This window comes from Rattus norvegicus, chromosome 16 (assembly GCF_021556685.1).
Source record: "Rattus norvegicus strain SHRSP/BbbUtx chromosome 16, alternate assembly SHRSP_T2T, whole genome shotgun sequence".
NCBI classification, from domain to species: Eukaryota; Metazoa; Chordata; class Mammalia; order Rodentia; family Muridae; genus Rattus; species Rattus norvegicus.
The window spans coordinates 71,490,559-71,517,796 of NC_141549.1; the positions used below are offsets into that span (position 1 = coordinate 71,490,559).

A 27,238-nucleotide genomic window follows, 5' to 3' on the forward strand; every position below is an offset into this window, starting at 1 on the left:
CAAAAACCCATTGTTGTTTAGTAGGAAACCAAAAACAGCAGCAGCCCTTAGTAAAATGGCAATAGTGGTGTTGTTCTTTTGGTTATAGATATTTTGTTTGTTGGGGAAAGGAGTCCTGGAGATGCAGCCCATGGCTAGGCTAGAAGTTGCTGGCTCTCCTTATATCCTGTTTCTTCTACCACTGAGCCACAACTCAGCCTGTGGTTGTTGCCTTTTTAACAATACTGGCGATCATAACAACTTTTATTTCTTCTAAGCATTGATATGGAAAGAGATGGCCCCACCTGCTAGCCCATGTCTACTTAGGCCTGGCCTCTAGGTGTGCCTACATTCCCACTATCTCTTCCAATTCTGAACTGCCTAAACCTCAGGAAACTGGATAGAGGGAGAGCCAGCGACTTCTAGAAACATCTCCCTGCAAACTGGAGAAAGTGGTAATATGTACCTCAAAGTTTTTAAATAAGAAGAACCATAATCCTTCCAAAGTACTCAAGCAGAATTTACTGTTTCTGTTAGCGTAGGCATTAACCACCATTTTTCATAAACAAAGCTGGGTTGTGGGTAGAACCAGTGAATTGGGCATGAACATGAGGAAGCAGAAGAAGACAAGAAAGCATCGGGGGAACTAGAGGTCAGTGTCAGTATCACTGAGCTGGCCTTGTCACTTCCTTCCTTAAAAATTACTTTTAGTTGAAGGTATGTGGAATAATTCTGTCATGTATGGTTTTTGATAACCAATTGTATGTAAACTGTGTGTATGTTTCCTATAAGTAGTCAAGTATGATTGGAAACTCATCTTCCCTGTTAACTGCTCTTTACAGGACCCCACTTTGTGATCATATGCTGGGAATACTGGTAGAAAGTGCTACGATATTCAAAATAGAAACTGTTCTGCAGACAGTTTCTTTCCAAAACACTAAAATTTCATTGGGAATGACATTTCTGTCCTTACTTTATAAGCCCCCATGAAAAACACTGACCTTTAGTCCTTTGTGTTGTCTTAGTCCTCATCATAGCAAAGTTATTGTCCAAAAGGTTAGGGTTCATTTTTTTCCCTTCATTGAAGATGCTATATCATCTTGAAAAGACATGGAAGAATCAATTACTCAGTTAATGTCAGCTAATGGATGTTGAATAAATGCCTGTCACAGTGTTATGATAAATGCTATGGAGGATTTGGCCAATGATTAAATATGATCTTTAGCATTCAGAGTTTTGTAGTCAAGAATGAAGACAGAGTAGGATGTTAGATGAAGGGGAAGTTTGTGTGTGTGTGTGTGTGTGTGTGTGTGTGTGTGTGTGTGTGTGTGTGTGTCTGTGTGTGTGTGTGTGAGAGAGAGAGAGAGAGAGAGAGAGGGAGAGAGAGAGAGAGAGAGAGAGAGAGAGAGAGAGAGAGAGAGATCTCCATAGCTTCATTGAGGTCATACTATGATACTATGATAGGTGCAAATGCAGGATTTCTTATGAAAATAGAATGTAGCAATGCAATATGTGTTCAAGATTTCAGAGACAGTTCCAAGTCCTTTACTGTGATACACGTCCTGGCATGCTAAGAAATAAATGAAGTCTATCCCCTAGAGTAGAAGGAGAAAGCTAGTGCATTCATCAACAGAAGAAACAACAAAGTGGAAGGGTCAAAAAAAAATCCTAGTGTAAGGGATCAACAACAAAAAATTCCTAAGTACCAGTTCTTAGACTTAGTCATTTGGAGACATTGAAGTGAGAATTTCTGATCCAGTAAGGCTGAAGTGGTGGATAGGTGTATAATTGCACCAACCCCTAAGGTGATAATAAAACCCCATAAGCAGTTTAATTAGCCAAGAAAATGGGAGGTAGACATTTAGCACCAAAGGAGGAGTGGTCCGAGATTGAAGACAAAACCTTGACAGCTCTTATATTTGCTGAGGAGGAATGAGCTTACTTCATATAAACTAGTTTAAAAAGAACATTTCAAGAGAACAGTGAACAGGGAAACATATATATTTTCACATGTGTAGCTTAAGAAAGGGAAGGACCAAGGGAAGACGCGAAAGAGGAAGCCACTGGGATCATTCTCACGTATAGCTGTAGTATAATGTTGGGATACAAACCAGACTGCCTCAGGTTTGCCTCTGTGTAACTTCCTACTGCCATTTTATTGCTTCCCTTTAAAGGCTATTTTAGGGGTTGGTGAGATGGCTTAGCAGTTGATTGCACTTAATGCTATGCTGATGACCTCTGTTTGGTTCCACTTCCTGTAACTGCAGTTCCAGGAGAGCCAACATTCTCTTTGTCTTACTGGGGTGCTTGCATGCGTGTGGTACATTTGAGGGAAAACAAGCCCAAACATATACATATAAATAAACTAACATTTAAACTTAATTCTGATTCCTTTACAGAGATCATTTTGTCTTATCATTCCTATTTATTTATTTATTTATTTATTTATTTATTTATTTATTTCTCCTTTGCTTAATTTTATCTAGGAATTTATCCTATTTTGCTACACAAAGCAGTCCCTCTGCTGTCATTTTGAACCTCTGGGAAGCTCGTCATCAACAGGACGGGGATCTTGACTCGCTCGCCTGTGCCCTTGAAGAGATTGGGAGGACACACACGAAACTATCAAACATCACAGAGCCCCAGCTCGATGACACTGACTTCAACTACAGCAGGCAAAATGGACTCTAGTTGGTTTCTTCTCTTGAAGCAGCGCTAGTGATGGCCAGCTTCAGAGCAGTGGCTTCAAGTGGGGAAGATGAGGCAGATTTCTGCCTAGGGGCATTTTGGGGGAACTGAGCCTTTATTGAGAATCAGTGAGAATCCCTGGATGAAGGAAATAAGTTTGATGTAGGTAAAACATGTTAACAGTGGGAAGAAAGAAAAAAAGAACCCTGCTGTTTCCTCTGAGTCCACACATGGGTAACATTGGATATGCTCCTCAGATTTGGACTGCTGAGGAAAAACAACAACAACAACAAAGGTATCTGTAGATACAAGTAGTTTTGAGAAACAGACACACGACAATAAAGCCGGGAAGGCAGAGATTAAGTGCATGCTTGGAAACAGGTTTTTAATGATTGCCCCACAGGGCCAGCTGATTCTGAGACCAGATTTTCAGATTCCAACCAACTGACATCCGGGAGGTTGGAAATCATGGTAAGACTAGCTTTCAGAAGTGAAACTGGATTGTCAACCAATTAGTATGATGTCACCAATGTCAGGGAGGGCATTTAGAATTTAGAATCTGAGTACATCACACCAGCACTTATTATATGAGTCACTTATCTGGAGACAAGATCAAGAAGTGAGATAGACCTCAAACTAGTTCTTGGTACCTCACCTTCATCCCCCACCCACCCACCCCCTAAACAAAACTCATTTCTCTCCTATCCTGAAAGATTGCAGTATGCAGACAGTGAAGAGCATAGTTACTCACTTAAATATGGAAACATACTTCCTCCTAACTCAACAGAGCAGGACAAACAACCTCCGTCCCAGCCAAGCCACTCTAATCTCAGAGTGCGATAATAGTACACCTTACTCCATGGAGTGGCGACAAGAGAAGCTAGCCCAGGTTCAGGCAAATACATGGACTGCAGATGTTCTAGGCTTTGAGTAAGCACTAATTCTAGGAGATGGGTGACGAGCCCAAGTTCTCCAACATTTTACGCATAAGAAATGTGTTTTTGCTGTGTTTTTCGATCCAGATTCTGGAAATCTTCTAATCTTTTATACTATGCTGTCACGGTATGTCTCAATAGGGCTTTAGGACATCCTGCCATCATCTTTTGGAAACTTACCTGATAGCCTTTCTTGAGTAACACCCGAGTGAGTGAGTGAGTGAGTTACTGAGTGGCTGAGTGAGTGAGTAAATGCCTCTGAGGAATAGAAACCTATCACACTGTCCTAGGAACCACACGCATCCTTCAGAGAGGCTTCTGTATTCTGACTGCCTATCCTCACCGTGTATACTTCCTCCTTAAGAGTGTTAATTCATGGCTTTCATTTTATGTTACACACACACACACACACACACACACACACACACACACACACACCAAAGGTATTTTAGAGAACTGAAATCTGTAGATTAGTCATGAGCTTCATCTTAGACTTTACTACACTTTTATATTTGACTCCGGTCTTTTGACCAATCTCCTGAGAGGCTGAAGATGAACAGATATGTTCATCTTCTGGAGGAAGTTTTCAGTAACTGCCCACAATGAGGACAACCCAAGCCAAACACCTACATTTACTTCCAGGCAGCTACTTAGCGTTTCTGAGGATGACTACATTTGAACAGGCAGGGTCAGAAATTGAACAAAAGAGAATCCTTGGCAATGAGGACATGACCATGCTAGTGTTTTCATAGGTCCTCTGTGTGAAAACAAATGTTTGCGGTCTCTTCCCAAGTGGAAATACCTAAAGATGGGTTGAAGTTACCATCCTGTGGATAAGACATTGAAGAACTCCTGATTAGCCATTTTATCTAACTAGCATGTAATCTATCTGGTCCCCTGTATCACATAGAAGGCTTGGCCATGTGTAGATCAAAAGAAAACAGGTTGCTTTGCTCAGGACCCAAAGGCTTATTATTATATTGAACAAATGAATCATCTTAGAACTGTCAGTCTTACTCAGAGTCCCATATCTGAATCAGGAGAACACCTTTTTTTCTAGTATGTCTTCATCCTTGTGAAGAAGAAAGAGAAAAAGCATGTAGAACCACTAGACATCGCTGATAAAGTCTTTGCTGAGCTACAAACCTGAGAGATGATGAGTGGTAGGATGGGTTGCAGATGATGAATGGTAGGATGGGATACAGGTGGAATCAGCATCCCTGTTAGGTAATAAACTATTTGCAACACATTCTAGAGAGATCTTATAGTAACATCTACTATTTGGAAGAGTTTTGTTTTAAATCTCCAACCCTGTCCATTTCTCTTCTTTCCCTTCCAATTGGCCTTATAATTGTTTATATGTTGTGTGAACCTACACGTTCTTTGTAGATTTTTTACAGCTTTTTTATAATATTATAAATAGATAAAAATTGTAATTGTCCTGGCATCTGCGTAGGTTATTTTAAGGTGAGGTAACAGGAATAGCGTAAAGGTTGATCCCGTGTGTCTACAGTCTCCCCATTAGATTCAGGATTTGTGTTCTGTTTGTTTGATTTTTTTTTCTTGGCCTGTGTTTATAAGTGCACTTGAGCATAATAAGGGAGACATCAACAAGAGTCACCTCACATTCCCCGGACCATGGTTCAGTGAGGTTCCCCTTGACTTTTTATGTTTCCTTCTTAATATCTGTCTTCTTTCCGCTAGGATGTTACACAGGATTTTGAAATAAATATGTTACATTCTGCGGTCTTTGAATGCCAGGATTGTGTACTATTTGACAATGAAATCTCAAAGAGAACCCTGGTCTGTGAGACTTACAGACCAAGGGATTAGATGTTTTGGGAGAGGGTCGGGCAGGTCACACGTTTTAGCTCACACTAGACCATGTGAGGACTCACTGTGACCTCAAACTTTACTTTCACCTGTCACAACACAAGTGCCCGTCTTGGAAGAGGTTTCCTCGTTACTCTGGGCACTAAATTTGGAAGTGTCACTGTCCTAGTGCAAGACGAAACAAAAATTAAAAAGTGGCCTTAAGTACTTGGTAGTTATGGAAAAGTTTTACAGAAATAATCCTACTCCATGCCAAATTTCTCAGTGCTGGAGACATTAAGTCTAACAGATATACTTTAAACGCGAGTTAAAATTATGCTACCAAAATGGTGAGATCCACCGCTTTGCCAGACTACAGCGTCGTTACGTTAATTTATGGTCCTTACAGTGTCACATACACCATCTTAGCAGTTTACATTTACATTCTTTAATTCAAAAGGAAACTTGTTCTGTGGATTTAAATGCAACCTTCATTTACCAGTGCGGGTAGAATCATAAAACTCAGATGGACTCCCACAAAAATTTTATTGGCCTTTTTGTAAGAGATGAAGGGAATTGATATAGCTCCCTTTAAAGAGAGGAGCTTTTCTCTTATTTTCATCTCAAACTGCTGTGGTCTTGCTTTTTTTTTTTTTCTTTCCTTCATTTGGCTGTGAGAAGGACTATTAAGTCAAACCACACAGGGTTCTCTTTGGAGTAAAATATCTGGATCTATTGCAGTCATTTCTCCTCAACAAAAGAATCCTCTAAATATCAAACACGAGGAGGTAGAAAATTAAAAGGGTGCGAATGGTTTTACACGCTTTGACCGAATTTACCTGTGACTTTCAGAATGTTAACAAAATCTTTGGATCTGCTTCTGTTTTAGCTTTTTCCTTTCAGATGTTGTCAATTTCTTGGTCTGCCTGGCCTCTGTAAATGTGTTGAATGATAGAGCTATCAGACATGCTAAAGGCAACATTCTCTGAGGTCTTGGTTCCAGCAGAAATAGGAAGGAGCTGAGAAAGGTGCCTCTCTGGCCTACTGCATGGCCCATTTTCATTCCGTCTCCCATGAAGCATTGCAAAACCTGAACCCTTAGTAACTCCCCAAGCCCGGACTACAGGTGACAGTCACAGTACCTGCAAGAACAAAAGCACCGGCTTAGCAATGGGGACCGCATTTTATCAGCCCTTTGGTGTTCATTGTCATAGCGCTGTATTTGAACATTGATGCTTTCTGCCAACAGTTGAACGGCCACTGTTTCAGTAGACGCCACCGTTTTGTCTGCCTAGAGTTTTCCTGAACTACAAGCAAAAAAAAAAAAAAAATGTATTTTGTCAAATGTCACAGAAGTGAAAATGTTACTAATCTTAGATGTGTTGCATATTTTGTGTTTCTTCTCCAAACTCTCTCAAAAGCTGCAGTGACAAAGCTGTTTGGCTGTATTGACGACAGCATGTGGTGTCTTTTACAGAAGCAACTCTAGGAGAGCCAGTGTCTACTGTGGACTCCTCACATCCCCATTCCAGGGTCACCAACAAAACTGAAACGGCCATTTATGTGCTGTGATTTTTTTTTTCTCCTGAGGATCAAAGGGGATGGCACCAGGCCTGGCTTATTAGTCACTAGTGTATAGTACTGTGATCTGAAGTAGGAAGTTTCTCTCGCATAGAATAATTGTGGTTTTTGAAGCAGCTACTCATTGCTTTTTTCCTTTTGCTGTGAAGATCATGGATTTGGGGTATCCTCACGAAGTGGGCCTAAGACAGTAACATTGCAACTTCATGTCTTCGAACCTACCATGTATCTAAACCCAAAGATTAAAAAAAGTCAGGAAGCATCCTACCTAGGCCTAAGCTTAAATTCTCCCTGCCCTTATGAGTATTAACTTCAGCAGGAGTTGCATCTTTTTCCCTGGCGAAGTTCCACCATTTGATTCTATTATCTATCAGAGATTCTGGTAATTACTTTATTTCTGGGAATAGAAATATGCGTCAAATACTTTCACCAAAGGCATGGGTATAATGACTATGCTCTTTTGTTTCAAATTTGTCTTAAAAAAAAAGGAAGAAGAAAGAAAAAAAAAGCATGATTCACACCTAAATTCTAGAATTGGGAAAGTTGTAGAGTAACCTTAAAAGCGGACACAATTCTAGTCGGTAATGAACCACCTAGAGTTCTGATGAAAGCGTGATATTTAAAGGGAAAATGTAAGCCAAACGTCATGCCACAAGACCCCTTCGCCAAAACATAAGCATTCTGCTCAAATGTGGAAGCAGTAATTCTGATGTTCCTTTATTAGCAAGCATGGGGAGTGGGAAGATGAGGAATCACCAGGATACAGCCACCAGGGCTTCCCATGAGAACAGACGCCTCCCCACAGAACTCCTTCTAGATGCTTCCTGCTTCCACAGAAAACTCAGTAAGAGTCAAAATTCCACAGTCAGGAAAACAGCTGTTTCCTTCTCCACACCAGATGAAGAACAGAATCCCCATTCTTCTTAACTAGGTGTGATTGGTAAACACAGTCCAATAAATCACGACCTAGAAGTACTGTCAACATGGGCAGGTAGTGGAATGCTGACTCATTTTCCTAAGCCCAAACTTGGAAATATAGGTGATGCATTTCCCTCCTTCTACAAAGGAGAATTTAAAACGTATTTCATTTTTGTTCTGTTTATTCGGGGAAGGTACATGGAGGCGTTCTTTCAAATGATTCATTTATTTTTTTTTTCAAACCCATAACACTCTCAATGTTCATTGGATGTATTCCAAGCCAAAAAGAAAATACGGAAATAACATTTTAAGCAGAGCTGAACACTTAATTCGGACATGAAGCTAAAGGAGTGAGTAAGCCACAGGAGAGGGTCTGAGTGGAGCCCAGCCCTGGCTTCATACCACACTTTTTGTGCCTTGTATTATCAGTGTAAATTCTGAATGTTGTACAGTAAATCCTTGGATGGACTCCTTAGCGAGGATGCACCGGCTTCTTTTTCAGCACATGTACATATCTATAAATATATATACATATATATTTGGTAATGCCAAACAGCTATGTTATATTGTACTGAACAAAATGGCCCGTTTGGATGTTTTATGTAGAGTTTGCAAAAAAACAAAACAAAATCAAAATGGATGGTTATTGACTTTTCGAGATCATGTACAGGCATAAATCACTGCTTACCAGTTATTTATGAATAAAGAGTCTTTTCTTGACATTTTAGGATATGCTCCGTGAGTGGGACTTTGAAATCTCTGTGAGGAGTCTGTTCTATCGTAGTCTGACTGGTGTTAGGATATTCTCCTCAAGGACAGCTTTCAAATCCTCAAAACATAATGAAACTCACTTCTCCCTTTGGTCTCAGGGAGACACTATGGGATGTTAAAAGAAAATACGTTATTTTCTAAGAATCCCAGGCCACCCAAATATATTCTTGCACACACATGTCTGTGTACACATACCCCTTTCTTAGGGATACAGCTTAGGGTTTTCTTGCTGTGAAGAGACACCATGACTACAGCAACTCTTATAAAAGAAAAGATTTCATTGGGGTCGGCTTACAGTTTCGGAGGTTTAGCCCATTATCATTATGGCAGGAAACATGGTGACATGCAGACAGACATAATGCTACGGACCGATCTGAGACGTCCACATCTTGATCCACAAGCAACAGAAGACGACTGTCATAGTGGCCAGGCTTGAGCATATAAAACCTCAAAGTTTATCCCCACCTGCCCTCAGCAACATACTCCTTCCAACAAGCTACCAAGGCCATACCTCCTAACAGTGTCATTCCCTATGGGCCAGCCATTCATACATATAAGTCTATAGGGGCTATTTCTATTCAAACCACCACAGCTACTTTAAAGGAATCATAGCCTTTTTATTTGTAAGGATTAGAAACTCCAGGCTAATCACACCCTTACTGTAACTGAAATTCCTTTTCCATATCCCTCAGATGTGTTACTATTATATACTGGGGAAAATACTCTGCAGGCTAGAAATATGTCTCCATAACTGAGTCCTTGCTGCTGTTCCAGAAGACTTCAGTTCTGTTCCCAGCATCCATGACAAACGACTGACAACTACCTGTAACTCCAGCTTTAGGGGATACAATTTCCTGTTCTGGCCTCCAAGATGCACATACAGACTCTTATACATATATACACATTACTTTTAAAAAATCTTTAAAATATATATAGAACAGTCTCTGCCTTTTCATGGTAAAATAATTAAATACTACATAGAATATTTATGAAAAGATAATGGGAAAATATGTATAATGTTAGGCATTCCAACCACATTTGACTGCCTGATTCTCTTTTCAATGGCATTTCAAAGATGAAAATTACCCAGGCACTTAATAATGAAAATTTAGAGAGTTGGACTGAGCTGAAATAATATGGTCTACTCAAATATTTTCTAACTTATTTAAAATGGTGATGATAGAAAATTATTTAAACCAGTAGTTTACCCCAAAGCCATTAACACACACACACACACACACACACACACACAGACACACACACAGACACACACACACACACACACACACACAGACACACCAGTAAAAAATAGCAAAAACTGTTGGCTTTATGAAAGTATGATAGGTTTTGCTTACTAATTACATTTGTGAGGTTGCAAAGTGCAAAGAACCACCATTCTCTACTCGTGTGCAACCTGATGCATGGGTGGCCTTGATGTGTGCAGTGAGTCTCAGAAGTGGAGGCATATTCCTAAACTTTTTTGGACTATGTAATTCTCCCTCTTGTATCATCTGACTGAACTGTTGGGTAGGCATAGGGATAGATTTCCACACTGTGTCTGTGTGTGTTGCTCCAAAGTTCTCTCTGGCCATTGTGAGACTTGGATAGGGATTTAAGTTTGGATGAGTGTTTAAGCTACAAAAAAAAGGGAGGTAGTTTCATCCAAATTAAAGTGGGGTAAATAGTTGCAAAAAGGCAAAACCAAGCCAAATTTTTAGGTTTTTTTTTTTTCACAGTTAAAACAAATGATTCTAATTTGAGTTAGCCAAAATGAAATTTAACTAGAGGACTGGTACAAGTAGCATAAAGATCCAGATAAAATGAATCCAGATCAGGTTAAATCTATAATTAATTATTCAAAATAATAAATTACAATATTTGCATAAAATTTTTCCAGGTAGCAAGCAGGTATGTGGGCACATCTAATCTTAGCTCTTGGAAAACTGAAGCATGACCATTGCCCACCACTTTCAACACAACTTAGAGTTTGTGTCAAAAAAAATGTGTGTACACATTTGTATATGCAATAATTCTAATTCTGGATGGACTTGTTAGTGTGGGATTTCCTATATAGCCGATCTGTGTGAAAATTTGATTATGATGGAAGGTTACTCATTCACTCAAAAAAATATACTTACTACTTATAGCATGTAGCAATTGATAATAAGCATGATATTTAATGTTCCTGTTTCCCTTAGAAGAGAGTAATTATAGATTTTTTTCATCCTTCACAGTCTGATGAGTGAATGAAAAGAAACAGGTAAAGCCTCTAGTCCTGCATGTGACTTACAGAGATACACAAAGGTTCGTCTCCATCTTACAGGAGACACACTTTGAAGAACAGTTATCCGAGTCTGACACTAGACAGTTTGGATCGTCATTGAGCCTGCCATTCTCTGGATATGTGACCTTGGCCACGGAGACCGCTATTCTCCAGATCCATGGCATTTGCCAAGAAACTCTTCACTTTGAAACAGGGATGGTTCTGTTGGGTTCAATGAACACAAAGCAAATGAACAAGACTGACAGCGACTGTGTTGATGGTTTGGTTGGCAAAGGGCTCGCTGTGCAAGCATGACAACCTGAGTGCCGGTTTCAGGACCCACACAAAAGGGTGTAATAGTAATTATTCCAGTTGATGACTGAGGAACCACACCCAAGCTCCTCTGGCCTCCACGCACACATACATTTGCACACACCCACTTACACACACATACCTGCACTTATGCAAACCTGAAAACACACATGGGAATCGAGAAAGCCGGTCTTTTATCTAGTTCTGACTGTGGAAAACATTATGTAGCCATAGAATGACTTTGGAGAGGCCACTGGTGAGACAAATACATAATCAAATCATATCTATCATTAAGACATCACTTAAAATATAGCATTCTTGTATACAATCAGTGCTCTGCCCATGAGCTCGCTGCTTCCTGGTTTTCAAATAGCTGAAGACTTCCAAAATTGAATATGTGCATAAATCCAACAGAGAAGAGCTGGGCGAACATGTGGCCTGCCAGACTTCTCCATTAGAAACAGGGCATCCACCAATGATGTCCTTGAATGTTATTGAATGATATTGACTCAAACTCCATTAACTCACTGACTCTAAAGTCAAGAGACGACATAGAATCAAACAGTATGTACCACAAAATTGGTGAGCACAAAAAAAGGAGGGAGAAAAATGCTCTTAAGTTTGCATGTGCAAAGGTTACAGAAATGATGTTACCACTGAACTAAGATTTAGATATGATTTATTACTAATGCTTAGTATAACATTGTATAACAAATTTCATTATTTATGGCTGGAAATAACCATCATTTACTCCTCCTCCTATTAGTATTAGTATTAATATTTTTAGATCTTCATAATCTGAGCCAAGTTTGCTAAGTCTTTTGGAACTCAGCCATTTCCACAGTGGCTTCACCAAATCAGTATATATATGGTAGGAAAATAGAATCTACCCCTTGATGTGAAAGGCTGCAAAAATCAAACCACAACACTTATAAAAGTTGCAGGAAGTGTTGGGGAATTTATGTCATGGTTTGCATTTCTCCATCAGAATTTGGCAGACAAAACAAAGGAGGACAAGCACTCCAAGAGAAAACATCGTTCATAAACATATTAACAAGAATTTTATCCATGAGAGGCTACCATGATTTTTGTGCTTTTAATTCTTATAACCTACAAAGTTTTTTTTAATTAGCATGTCTAAAACTTAAATGTTATGTTAATAGGAGGTCATTCTGTGCTTGGCTATATTGGGAAAAACTAATTTACAGAGGTCTTTTCATGATGAGTCTTCCTCTCAGAGTACGCTAAGTGGTTGAGTAAGTACTTTGCACAGGCTTGGTCTTTCACATGCATTTATTCCTTTAACCCTCTAGTGATCACATGAAGCCCCCATTATTACCAGAACTAGTTTAGAAGTAGGGAAACTAAGATAAATGTAGTTATGATGATATATCAATGAATCACTCAGTCAAGACTACTAACCTTTGTAAAATATTTATCAATATACTTAGCACATTCAGTAACAGCTCTGAGATTTTAGTGTTTGGTAATGAGATACAAAAGAGAAATTACATCTTCCAGCCTGAATCAGTTAACCGAAGGTAATTCAGATGACCTTCAGTGTTTTGTTTCCATATCTAGGTATCCATTTTCTTGCAGATCTAAATATATGCCCGTACCAACATTGTTAACATGTTGCTTCTTGCCTGTGAATGTTTGATTGCATTGCTCTATGACTCATTAGAAATTATCCTTAGAACTGGCGAGAAGTTATCAATATTTTGCTAAACCTCACAAAGACTACTTTAAAACCAAAAGGCCGGAGGCATCATTAGAAACAATTAAATAACTTGTGTCAAATGATCCTGCTCTCACTAAGCTTGGAGCAAAATCCAATGTGTCCTTTCCTTCGTGGAATGTTAAAAATCCAGTCATAAATACCATGCCATCCAGGCAAATGGATTACTCCGGTCTCTGGCCTCTGATTTCTCTTCTCTGGTCTCAGAGAACTCATTTATATAGAGACATGGTTTCCCCATCTTCAATATCACCATCATTAATATCCTTGAACAAGAATTGAGCTAGAAAAACTATTTTTGATTCCAGTAAATGATATTTTATTTATGATAAAATTAAAATAGCACATTGACTATTAATGCATAAATAAGTCAGAATTTAGTTATTTTTACCAGCTGGAAAGAAATGCACATACAAGCTTCCAAGTAATGACCACATGCTCCTTCTCCTCCTCCTATCCCAGAGTTGAATGCTAAAATATGTGGGACCTCAGGACCATTTCTTCTTCTATCATCATTAACCTAAAATTCTGAATATTTAAGTAAAGATTATCAATTATCAATGTCCTTGGCAAGTTCATAAGTAAAAGTAATCAAAATTCCAAGTTAGCCATGTATTTATCATCAATGAAACATAATCAAGCTTTTGTGTCTATTTTCAGCTCTATGGGCTTCTGCAGTTATTTTTTCTTAATGTTCTTTAAAATCTAGGCAAACAAGGAAACTCATTTCACCATTTAATTGTACCTTCTGTTTTCTTCTTTGTTGAGCCTGTGAGTTTATTTTAAAATAATATTTATTATGTATACAATAAATATTAAAGGGTACACTGTAGTTGGCAATGGGAATAGAGCAGTTAACCGAACATCCCAGGCTCACAGGTATTTCATGTTTCTGTAAAAGAAAAGAAGAAAAGAATAAGTAAAACACATACAAGGTAAGGGAGAAATAGGCTAGGAGGAAGAATAGGGATTCCAGGGTGCGCCTCCAGTGATATTGTAAGACAGGTATATCAGGCAAGATCTCACTAAAAAGGTAGCCTTTGACTAAATAGATAAACAAGATATCTTAGCTAGGGTTTCATTGCTGTGAAGAAATACCATAACCAAAGCAACTCTTTAAAAGACAACCTCAAAGCCCACCTTCTCAGTGACTTAGGGCCATACCTACTGCAACCAGCCCACATTTTCTAATAGTCCCACTTCCCATGGGCCAAGCATTCAAACACATGAGACTAAAAAAAAAAACTACAAAACTATTCAAACCACCACACAAGATAAGAAAGAAACTGTAAGAAGATGACATAGGGCAGAGGGAAGAGCCTCTGCAAGTCCTTAAGGTGACCATTCTACACTGGACAAACCTAAGGAATAGTAGTGAAATTATTGCAGACAGAGAGTTTAAGACTGAGAGGATAAGACAGGATTGGACATGAAGAGGGGGACAAGCCATATTTGCTTGTATATTCTTGGGACTTATGCTGTGTGCTGTGGGAAGACACAGCTGGTATGGGAATGGCATTAGCATAGGTGTAGGGCGGCTAGTATACATACTAAGGAAGGGCATTGCTGTAAAAATCCCCGGGAGAAGCTGACTGTTGGTAATCACAATAGCAGGGATCAGATGTGAATTGTCAATGTATTCTGAAAGGTAAGGCTGGAAGAACATTCTGATGAAATGGATAGATGTCGTGAAAGGAGAGTAAAAACTACCGATGATTCTGAGACTTTGGTATAAGCAACCAAATACACAGAGATGACATTGTTATTGCAAAATTTGGCAAATGGATATTTATAGAAAAGTAGAAACAAGATATTGGGGTTTTGTTTTTTTGTTTTGTTTTGGTTTGTTTTGGTTTGGTTTGGTTGTTGTTTGTTTGCCAGTTCTAGATATTAGACATGTAATTGGAAATTTGGAATTCCTAGCTGGGTTTGTGAAGGTGAAGCACACAGAAAAAAAAATAGATGACAGTAAAAGCATGATACTGCACTGGTGTCTATCCCTGGGGCTCTTGAAAATTATGACCTTCATTCGATCAGAAATCTGAAGAAACTGAGAAAAAATGGTCACTTGGATGAGAGGAATATCTGGATGGTGGAAGCCAAGCAAATAGAAGACAGGTGACAAAAATAAGTGCAGGATGAGTCCTGTCAGATAATGTGACAATGACCATCTCTATGAGTATTAATGATGTACCTCAAATTCAGCTGTATAGAAATTTTTAGATTTATGAAAGATCAGTTTAGTACTGATAGAAAGTATTGGAGTAGGGTTGGGGATTTAGCTCAGTGGTAGAGCGCTTGCCTAGGAAGCGCAAGGCCCTGGGTTCGGTCCCCAGCTCCGAAAAAAAGAACCAAAAAAAAAAAAAAAAGAAAAAGAAAGTATTGGAGTAGAAAGTATATTTAAATTTTGTTCAAGAATAAAATGGGCCAAGGAAAGGAAGGCAAGTATAATCTATTCTTTTGAGGGTTTTATTGTATGAGGAAGACAGATTCGTTATGTTTAATTTCATTCTTTTGGGAGGGGGTACTTACAAATTAGGATATCTGATACCAAAACTGTGTAGGGACTATCTGTCATTAACATAGGGGCTTTCAGAGCCCCATAGCCTACTGACACATAGTTGAGGGGAACTATCCTGAATGCCGAAGAATCTTCAACAGCATCCCTGGCCTGTATGCTCTACATGTCTGCAACATCTACTAGCTGTAGTAATCGAAAACACCTGTCGACACTCCCAAATATCCTTTAAAGAACAAAACTGCCTACAGCTGAGAGCCACTGGCGTATACAGTGATGGGTAGCAGCTTGTAAAGTGAAAACCAAATCATTTCAGAATCAGAACTCAAGGGAAGGAGGGGGAGGAGAAGACTCGTCTATAAATACACTGACATTTCTAAACCTTAAAGGAGAAATCCAGAACTGCTGATATATCTGACCCCCAGAATGCACAATTAAGAAATCCAGCATGGTTGCATGAGTGCGAATCTGACGGTATCCTGAAGCTCAGTGGCCAGTTAGGCAAACTTGCATGGTACAAACCGTGTCTCAATGAACAAGGTGACAACTCCTGAGGGAACAACACCCAAGTCTCCTCGCATAGATCTGCAGTCATAGGAACACACCTCCGTGGCAAAATGGAAGAGCAATGTGCTGACTAGAATGATGGGAAAGCGGAAACTCCCATGGAGAGTTTTTAGTTGTCCTGGCTACAAGATAGGTACATGTACAGACTCCTATGGGGTTATCACCCAGGAGACAGGGGTGACCTGGAAATCTGGGCATCCTCTGGTAATTTGCTTCAGGACAGGAAAAGCACACAGTGTAAAACAAAATAAGTTAATCAACAAAGTGGCTGAGTAAAACTTATTTATCTCCATTTTCATACACTTGAACATCCATGTCATGTCTGAAATGGTTCTTTAAGGTGCCAAGGTAGGGAAAATACAGGTTTATGTAATAGACTGAGAACGAGGAGATGCAGAACTGAGTCTACAATTACAAAGCTGGTTGGCAGCATTGTGGGAGATAACTATTTCTCTTCTAAAAGAAAAAGGCAGGCACGGTAGTATGTACGAATAAACATACACCTATGAGACTGAAACAGGAACATTACAAATTTGATGATAGCCCGGGCTTCATACCAAAAGCCTACGTCAAAAAGTCAAACCAAGGCAAAGTAGAACAAAACATTGCCTTGATAGTTTTCATCCATAATATTTCTAGTGCTGAAAACCTTCCTAACTCCAAAATCGAAATTAGGGGATTTCTGTCAGACAGATTACAAAAAGAGTTTCACTCGCTGAGCTCTCAGAGCTGTAGAAGTATACTGGTAGCATAAGATGTGGCATTTGGTCCAGAAATGACACTTTTTTCTTCAGCCTCTTTTCTGCCATAGCGAGAGGATGTAAATGCTGAAAGTGATGACTTTGAAAAGAAACATATTCTTGTATCTAATAATTTTGTTGTGAGAGATGTTTGTGTGGCATTCTTGTGTCATGCTGCGTGTGTTCATGTGGAGGACAAAGGACAACTTTGGGAGTCAATTCTCACCTTCCGCCTTGTTGATGCTGGGTCTCTTGTTTCTGCCTCTTCTAAGTATCCCCAGGCTAACTGACCTGTAAGCCTCCAGATGACTCTTCTACCTCTAGTAGCTCCTCCCTTGCAAAGGGAGTACTGGGGTTGCAAATGTGTGCCACCTTGTCTGGCTTTTTCTCTTGGGGTCCAGGAATTAAGCTTAAGATTAGGTTCTCTGTCTTCTGCAGCTTTTGTCTGCGGACTCATTTCCGTAGGCCCCCACAGGCATTATTAAAAAAATTCAAAGATTTAAGAATGTAACTTACATGCAAATATATAATAGAACAGAATGTCAACACTTTTATTGACTTTTGTAGACACTGATGTATAAAATTCAGTCAGAGAATGATCTGGAGAATAGATCATGTTTGTACAAACACATTCATACAGATATAGGCACTTGAGGACTCTACAATGGCTTTTTTATTAGAAACAAAAACACATTTACATTCTACAGGATAGCAGTAGACAAGAAATTAGTTAATACTATGTAGGAAGATACTCGTGTATGTGGTAATAGTTCATAGAGCCATACAAATAAAATATTTGGATCTATTTTTCCTAAAAGTGGAAGTCAATTTCATCTAAGAAAAACTCAGTTTGCTGTAGCCTAAAATTATTCTTCCTTCCATGTTTATATAGTTTAACTTCTACCCCTACTGCACAACAGAGTAACCAAGTCAAGAGAGGTCAATCAAAGGAGCACAGACCCATGGAATTAATTCCTAAAAGGTCAAGGAGACACATCTCTTACTTCACAGGAATGTTACTTGGCACTATTGTACATACTCAAACCTTCTGTTGTTTTCTCTTGGCAATATGCAGTGTGCCTTGGGAGTCTGCTAGGATACTCTTATTTGTCCTTATCTCTCAACTCTCCAAGTCACTTCTGTAGTGTTCTTCATTTATATTTCGCCAAGTATTTTTCTCTGCCTTCCATTGCTCTCAACATCCATGACTCCATGGCAAAATCTACACAGTGAAGGTAGAAGTCACCTGGTCTCTCTTACAACCTTTAAACTGTCTCTACATCAATCCTTGTCAATCCTGGTGTGACAGGGGGATTGCTTCACATAGCTTTGGTACAGTGGTTAGCCTATGGATGTAAGGGAGAAAAATCTGCTCCAGTTCCAGCATGGGAGGCTTCATCCATCACTGACAAGTACCAATTCCCCTATTTTCTACTCTTTCCTATTTTTCCCACTTTCAGCGTAATTAGACTCAGGAGGACTTGATATTTCTCTTCAAATATTTGAAAGTTTGTCACATGGAAGACAAATTAAACCAGTACAGTCTTGTTCCCTGTAGTAGATCTAAGACCAATTCAGTAGAAACTGTAGGAAGACATTTTCTCCTTTATAGGGAAGCATAGTTCCCATAGAAATTACCAAAACTAGTGTAAGCTTTTAGGAAACCTAAAAGGCTTTTGAAAACTTGATCCATTGTCTCCATTGAAATATATCTATATAGGTATATAAAATCAAACTTCCTTCTTGATCTCTTTCTATCTTCCTTTTCTTTCCCTTCCTTCCTTCCTTCCTTTCTTTCTCTTTCTTTCTTTCTTTCTCTCTTTCTTTCTTTCTTTTTCACTTTTTAAAATTTATTTCCTACCTGCCCTTACACCAGCGTTCCCATTCTTTCCTTTGAGACTAAGATTCTTGGTTCTTAGCATTCAGTGCAGTGTCCTCAGCTAGTCTAGGGCTGAGTGAAGTGTTTTAGGAAAGAGAGAAAACAGATTTGGTTTAGTTAGCTACGAGGACTTTGCTGAAACTTTCCTGATGATCAGCAAATAACCACAGACCACCTGCAGACCACATATGTGACAAAAGACATTATTCTGGATATAAAAATGTAAGTTTCAGGGTTGGGAATTTAGCTCAGTGGTAGAGCGCTTGCCTAGAAAGCACAAGGCCCTGGGTTCGGTCCCCAGCTCCGAAAAAAAAAAAAAAAGAAAGAAAGAAAGAAAAAAGGAAAAAAATGTAAATTTCATATGATTTTATAAAATTATACCATCATCCTTTACACACACATACACACACACACACACACACACACACACACACACACACGCACGCACAGAGAGAGAGACAGAGACACAGAGAGAGGGGGGAGAGAGAGAGATTGAAAACTGGAAGTACTATCCTTCACTTATGAGCCACGCAAAAGGAGGTGAAACCTAGCCTTGGGACAACAGGTCTCTAATACCAACACTTGCCTCACATTACAGCCCTTAAAGAGGAATAACTTGTTTTAGTCTCATAACAACTTCCACGAGAATTGTGCAGGAGATGGGCAGGTTCAGAGCTTACACAAATTGGGAAGGAAGGTGGCTTAATCAAAAGTGTCAGGTCTTCATGATTTTATTTCAGTGAGCAGGTATTATGCCATTGTTATTGAACTTTTTTCTTCTTTTCTGTTTAAAAAACAAAACAAACAAACCAACAAACAAACCTAGGTCTCTCTGTGCTGCCCAGGCTTCTTTTAATTGTCTGAACTCAAGTCACCTGTCCACCTCTGCTGCCCAGCAGCGGGGAATACAGACACAGGTGCGCACCATTGTGCCTTGCCACTGGGCAGTTTTAGAAAACTGTGTGAGGGGTTCGACAGTACACATCACTAGTAGAACATACATGTTTTTAGCATGTGTGAAGCCTTGGACTCTATTTGAACTGTTGCAAACATAAAAATAAAGAGGTTTGGTTGGGGATCTGAACACAGTGACGGAAATCACAATCATTTGCAAACTTGAGGACTCAGGATGCAGATGGACACTTGTTAGCCTGGCTGGTAGTGGCCTTCACCACTGTCAGTCACAGCTTCCCTGGGATAAACTTCGCAGTCTGCCTCTCAATAAAGCTTGACTACTCAGTCACCACGTTATTGCCTTGTAAAACCAGAGCATCCTCTTCCATTATTATCCATGTCGGGCTTAAAGTACAATAGATTACCGTAAAGACTCTCTTTATAAGATATGTTTAAAGATTATTTCCCAGTCTGTTTGGTAGCACTTATGTTAATACCATCAATGCTGGTCCCTAAAAGACAGTAATAGAAAATTTCAGCTGCACTTAAAAAATCTCCTCAAAGGAAGGTTCTGGAGACAGCTTTTCAGTTTGCAGGAACCAAAAGAAAACGGAGTTCTGAGGTACTTATCTGTGTCTTTCCCTACTTGTTTCAATATGTGAGGCTTCATCCATCACTGACATGTAACAATTCCCTTCTTTCTTTTTCTAGACTGTTTTTTTTTTCAATTTTCAATATAATTAGACTCGTGGGGACTAGATATTTGTCTTCAAATATTTGAAAATCTGTCATATGGAAGAGGGATTAGACTTGTTCTGTCTAGTCCCAATGCAAGCTAGAAGTAGGGCCAATTTTGTAAAACCTAAAGGGAGCCTGTTTTTCTTTTTTTTCCCTACTTCTTTTATAGTAAGCATAATTTTCACAGAGCTGTCCAAAACTGGGACAAACTTTTTTTAGAATTGCAAGTCATTGAAGTTGGTCAGGCAGATACCAGATCACTATTTGGAGAAGTTTTTGCAAATAAAATGCAAGCATCCTAAGTTAGTACAACCACTGGTTTTATGTCCCCGTGAGCTGTTAAACCACTGACTATCATGTGATGTAATATTTGTCATGGCTCCACTATTTTATGGTCATTATTGTCAAGTGGTCTATATGTTTTAAATTAACCCCCGACAACAGCATTAATGTTTACACTATTCTATACTATCTATAGTGCTAGTGTGTAAATAGTATAGTTGACTACGGGGTCTGAGATATTCAGTAACCTGCTAAACTGAAGATGCACAGCCAGTAAAGCAGAGTGTGAATGTGGCTTAGAATCCAGGTGTAGCTGATACAGCTTCTGAAAACAGCTGCTTCCTTGTGGAGGCGAAACGAGCTTTTAAGGCCTCATTGGTATTCACCTGTGGCTATTAGTCTAAAGTAGATAAGAGGAAAAAAACACGGAATATGAGCATAATGCCTTATAGCAGTGACATTGAATCCATCAGCATATAAACGTGTAGAAGTGTGCTGAGCAAAACAGAATTACCTGAGATCCTGTTCAATGTGTTTTTGGCTTTATAGAACCTTAACTAGCCACTATAAACTCACTATGGAATATTTAGGGTTACATGCACGCACAATAAAAAAATTAAGTACAGACTGTTACCAGGTATAATAAATAGCATGATAGCAATTACCTCTAAGGAATAAAATGAACTAAACTGTATATATATATATATATATATATATATATATATATATATATATATATATATATATATAAACTGTGTGTATATGTATATGTATATGTATACATATGGCACCTAGGAAAAGAAATGAAATGGGCAGAGGGAAGTCAGGGAAGGGAACAAAGTATAAAGACACATATATGTAGTTGTCATGATGAAACCTTCATAAGAAGATAAACAAATGATAATAAGATGTAGACCTCAGTTGGTAGAGTGCCTTAGCCTTCATGAAGCACCAAGTTTGATTGCTCAGCACCTTATATTTGTAGATCTATAATCTCAGTATTCAAGAAATAGAGAGAGAAAGGCGACCATTTCTAGGAAAGATACATATTGAGTGCCGAAGTAGATAGCGTGAGTTCCTGACTCAAAAGCAAAAAGAAGAGATGCAATCAGAGCATGAAGAATGGCATGCCTAAAATAACCAAAGTCATTCTTACTTATGTTACTTTATTTCAGACATATATCTGAAATGGTCTTTTTAATTTTTCTTATACAATTATGGTCATAAAAGCAGGAAATCTTTGTGCCAGTTTAAATACATATGAAACTTCATAGCTTCTAACCCCAAAGCCAACATCTATCAAAACAGGAAAAGAGCAGACTGTAAGCCCTCGAAGGTAAGAGCACAGAAGACAGAATAAAATGGGAAGACTTTGAACTAAATGGAGAGCTAGGCTGACACAGATTGCAGCTGTCCTTCAAGCAGGAAACTTTGTTTTACAGAATCTTAAGCCAACAAACAGTAGAGGCAGAGTTTAGGTATAGTTCCAGAAAGGAGTGCATTCTATGTTTAGACCCCATCAGAGGGACAACAGATGTCTACAGCGAAGAAACTGCCTCTGTTCCTCCCGTCCTGGAGTGCTCCCAAGCAGGAATATAGAATTCTATCATGAGAAAGTGAACAAGCTCAAGGGAAAGATCTCAGAGTGCTGGCATTTGGATTCTGTATGGAAAAGGCAAGAACACTCTGATGACCCCAGGGGAAGATTCCCATTGACAAGCTGGGTCCATCTGGTCACCCCAGGTGAGGATTCCCAATGACAAGCTAGGTTCATTAATTACTTTGTGGTAGTTTTCTTTCTTTCTTTCTTCCTTTCTTTCTTTCTTTCTTCCTTTCTTCCTTCCTTCCTTCCCTCTTCCTCCTTCCTCCTTCCTCCTCCTCCTCTTCCTCCTCCACCTCCTTCTCCTCTTCCTCCTCTTCCTCCTCCTCCTCCTCTTTCTTCTCATACTCCTACTCTTTCTTCTTCATCATTCTTCTTCAAATAGAAAAAGAAAGTCCATCATAGCCAGGTATTCAAGGAAAGTCTCTAATATAAAAAGAAACCAGAATTCTAAAAGAACAAGTAAGAAAAAAAAAGGGAGAAAAGTAATAAGAGAAGAAGAAATTAAGAGTAACAGTAAGACCAAAGGAGAGAGGGGCTAGTGCCTGCCTAGTTTGCAGAAACCACTAGACTCCATTCCCAGCACAGTATAAACCAGCTGTGCCGGCACACATCTGTAATCCTAGTACCCAGGAGGAAGAGGCAAGCAGCTTAGTATAAAGTATTCCTGGGCTATACAGCAAGCCTGGGCTGGATGAAATCCTGCCAGATGATCTTACCCCATGGGTGACTGATTTCTTACAGGGATATAAAATATAGCTACAAAACAACAACAAAGTATTTTATTATTGTTGTTATTACTGCTCCAAGAATCAAAAAGTATTTAGAGAACCTAAAAATCAAATCAAATTGACACTCCAAAATAATTGGGTGGACATATGTGTAGTATCAATTTAATAGTAGAGAAAATCTCCCCCGAAGTGGACAAAGATAGAGATATTGATGAGATGCTATAAATAAAAAAGAAATTAAGTGACTCAGTTACTTTCCTATTGCTGTGGTAAAACACCATGACCACAGCAAACTTCTAGAAGACAGGTTTTTATCTTAAGTTTCCAGAGAGATAAGAGTAGGTCATGGTTGGGGAGCATGGCAGGGAGCAGCATCCTTGCTAGTTATATAGAAGTGGATGCTGAGAGCTCATATCTTGAATCACAAGAGAGAGAGAGAGTTGAGAATGTAGGTTTTTCAACCTGCAATGCCATCAATGGGGGACCAAATCTTCCACTACAGGAGACTATGAGGGATATCTTATCCAACCCTCTACGTAAAGTAAACAAATCTAGACATAAATTCTTCAGAGGAAAGAGGAGTGGGAGAGGGAATTCCAACACAATAAAAATTGCAACAAGAAAAGAAACAAAACCACCCAAATTTCAGATGGTGAGGGAGTCATAGGGTTACTCAGGAAGCTGAGTTTCCCTGTTAAGGTTATTAGTTATTGAAGAAATAATGAATACATGCCTTCTCTGTCAAATAATATGAAACTTGTATTTTGGAAAAGGAATAAAAATCTTTTTATTTTCCCTACCTGGTAAGACTTTTATACAGATGTTTTAATCCTGCCCACCAGGTAAAACCTTTGTTTACACAAGGGTCTACTCTTCTAGTCTAGGAATTTGATGGCCTGAAGTTGTGGCCACTCTGTCCTCAGAGACAGCCTGATTTCATGACAGACTTCAAATTAACAGTTCAGGAACTAGTCCTAAATCTATGTTTCTAAGAACTGGGCAAGTCCAGGCAAGTCCAGGCCTCCTCCATCTGGCCTGAGATAAGGACAACAGGTCAGCAACAGTTTCCAGACTTCCTCAACAATGGTTCTGGAATGTTCCTAGAGAGAAAGACACCTAATGATAGAGGTTACCTACCCCTCCCTGGAATTCCCCTAACCCTAATGTGCTTTAAATCAGGCCTGCCAGCTCACTTGGGCATTTGCATCAAGGAATCCAGTAGGCTGGATTTCTGCAGAATAAAAGATTCTTTGCTTTTACATACTATTCTTCAGTGAGATTAAGAGGAAGTAGAAAGAAGAGAGAGAGAGAGAGAGAGAGAGAGAGAGAGGAAGACGGAGGAGGGAGGGAAGGAAAGAAGGAAGGAAGGAAAACAGGAGGAAAGACTTTGAAACTGTTTACCTTAGAGATTTAAGAAAAAGTAGGATAAATTTGGAAGCAACCATGATTAAACTCTGTCACCCCCAAAGACAGCAAAACAGGAGAAGGCTGGAAGAAGAATTTCATAGGGGAAGGGAGGCAGTGGGATAGGGTAGCAGCTGAGGAATATTCTCAAATTTTATTATAAACATGTGTGAGATTGTCAAAGTATTCACAAGTGGATAAGATTGAGAAGAAATTAATTAATTTTTAGTATGAGTGTTGACGCCTGTACACACCCCCAGCATACCTGTAGCCATTTTGTTCCGTGCCTGTCAGCTATTTCATATTATTGTTGTAATGTGTCTGCCAGTCACTGACACAGAAAAATAAGTTGACTCAGAGCAGGGGGATCACATATCCTGTTATAGTCTATATGAGGTTGGTTAATCTTAAGAAATTTCACAAGAAATTATATAGGACCCATCAAATTAAATGTCAGTGTGAACTGTTATGTCTAAAATGGCCTGAGACAGAACTGACCACTGGGTGATACTTTCTGCACCTGCTTATGAGCTCATGGTATTTCCTTGTGGTTTTAGTCTTCATAAGCTGACAGAGAAATATGTTCAGTGTCATAGCTCAGTTCCAAAATTCTGAGCTATGGCCTTGCAGGATCAGTATCGGGGTGTGCGTTCAATAAACTATTCCTGTCTGACTAAGATTGGTGTTTGTGTGGTTTGTGGGGCAACTCCAGGACTCCAACAATAGCATTAAATTTTAACTCTTAACATTTAAGTCCTGTAACTTTTAAGATTTAAAAAAATATATATTTACCTTGACAAACAAAAGGTTATAAAAGGACAGGAAGAACTACAGCATACCCAGTAGAGTACAGTCTGAAAAAGAAAGACATGCACAGCAGAGGTAATTCCTGTTAAAACATCATGGAGATTTGAGTGAGAAATATCTCCCCATAGGCTCTCATATTTGAATATTGTTCCTTAGTGAATGGCACTGTTAAGGGATGTTATGGAATCTTTAGCAGGAAGTGTATTACTGAGGTTGGCTTTGTGGGTGTATAGCCACGCTCCATTTCCTGTTGTCTTTCTCCTTCCTGTTTGTGATGGATGGATGGATGGATGAAAACGGGATCAACAGACAGCTTCCTGCTTTCATTAGATCTCTCCATTGATTGTTGTTCAGCCTTTCCTCACCACTGTGAACTCTGTTCCTCTGAAACCTTAACAATAATAAGCCTTCTTCTCCCTTAAGCATTTGGATTGTATTGTTTTATCCCAAGAATAGAAAAGCAAGTGATCCAAATGTCTAAATGAAAGGAAATGTCCTTAGCAACACCTGATTGTTCATGTTAAATTGTAGGATGAAGGATGAAGGCTGTCACCAATTATCAATATCCATATATCTAAAATTTTCTAATGAGGCTAAAAGTTAGCTACAGTATACTCTTTACTTTGATATTTTCAGAGTTCTCCCACCAGACACAGTGCTGTACTTTCACAAATGCAATTCAAATTATAATCATCCTCCACTTATATGGCATACATTGGGATTATAACCTGTTTTAAACTTGATTAAAATATATTATGGGTAGGTGCTTTTGTCAGACACCTAGGATATTCAATCTAAGTCATATCGGTGATGTAACATTACTCCAGGCTGTGGGAGATGAGACAGGTCACAGCTGAAGTAGCAGCAAGAAAGATAAGTTATCTAAAATTACATGAAACCATAAAGCAGAAACACAAGCAAGCAAGTATCAAATCATATATCATAAATCTCTTGTCTGGACTAAAAGATAAAACAAAACAAAGAAACTCCACATTTTAAGGCCCAGAAAGGAAACACCCAAGAGACATGAGCTATGCAAACATCATATCATTCAGTAAAACTACCCCATCCTATGTTCAGTGTGCATTTTTGGCAGTATGAAGGGAATATGAAAAAAATTACTTGATTTCAATGAGCAAGTAGTCTAGTTGGTGAAACGAAATGAACATGTATGAAACACATAGAAAGGATTTGTAAACTATAATGACTGGATGCCTACTTTGCTTAATGTTGATTGATTGTCAACTGATTGCATAGACTAAGACACTTGTCTCTGGCTGGGCCTATAAGGGTATTCCCTTATAGGGAATTTTAATTGATCCTAAAAGACCTTCTCCAGGTATGTATGGCAATTCCACATGTAAGGAGGCACAGAGTACAGGATGCTGTTTGTGCCTGCCTATTTGCACTTGTGGATTGCAAGTGGGTGCATCTACTATGTTGCTGCTATTATAACTGCCATCCTTCCTGGATATCAAGGACAAGTTTCTTCAGTTTTCCAGAATATGGAATAGAATCTTGTAACTTTCAATGACTTCTCTAGGCCTTCAACATCAGATTGGCAACATACTTTTAAAGAATTTTCCATTATTGCCTTTTATTATATGTACATAAGTGTGTATGTGTTATTTGTGTGTTAAGTGTACACATGCATATTATGGAACATGTAGATGAGAAGAAATTGACTTTTCCCTTCTACTGTAGATTCAAAGACTCCTCAGGTGGTCATATTTTGTGCATCAAATGCACTCTCTAGAGTGGCCAAGGCTACACCTTCATGGACTGAGAAACTACTGGTTCTCAGTGTCTCTATGTGAGGATAGCCGTGTTGAACTAATCAGAACCTAATATGCAAGCCAATCTAGGATTATATAGGTTCTAATCCTCTAGGGAACTCTGACCAGTTCACAGTCCAAAGTTATAAACATATATGACCCAAAGTTCAGAAGAGAGCAATTGAAAACAATCAGATTCATAGAGAAGGCATCTTTAGGGAGAAATTATAAGTCCTGTGTCTGGTGTCTGGAAGAGGTTTGCAGCATATGTAGGTCAGAAAATTGAGATATCTCATGCTAGCAAAT

At 39.0% G+C, this 27,238-nt stretch overlaps 2 protein-coding genes and 1 non-coding gene across 8 annotated transcripts in view; all 3 read left to right on the forward strand.

The window, feature by feature from the left end:
* The window catches only part of Unc5d (unc-5 netrin receptor D), a 546,654-nt gene extending 538,009 nt beyond the window's left edge, over nucleotides 1-8,645 (forward strand). For 6 of the 7 annotated variants that reach the window (XM_087588379.1, XM_087588380.1, XM_087588381.1 and 3 more), the window contains one exon: nucleotides 2,466-8,645. In XM_087588379.1, coding sequence (XP_087444505.1) covers nucleotides 2,466-2,670 — 205 coding nt within the window. In that variant the 3' untranslated portion in view covers nucleotides 2,671-8,645. The remainder of the gene's footprint in view (nucleotides 1-2,465) is intronic. The other variant, NM_001107319.2, reaches the window with a different exon arrangement.
* The window catches only part of Erich1 (glutamate-rich 1), a gene marked incomplete at its 5' end in the record, with an annotated part of 52,793,804 nt that overhangs the window by 40,619,999 nt on the left and 12,146,567 nt on the right, over nucleotides 1-27,238 (forward strand).
* On the forward strand, nucleotides 18,930-19,010 carry Trnas-aga51 (transfer RNA serine (anticodon AGA) 51). Its single transcript has one exon. It is a non-coding gene; the product is annotated as a tRNA-Ser (tRNA).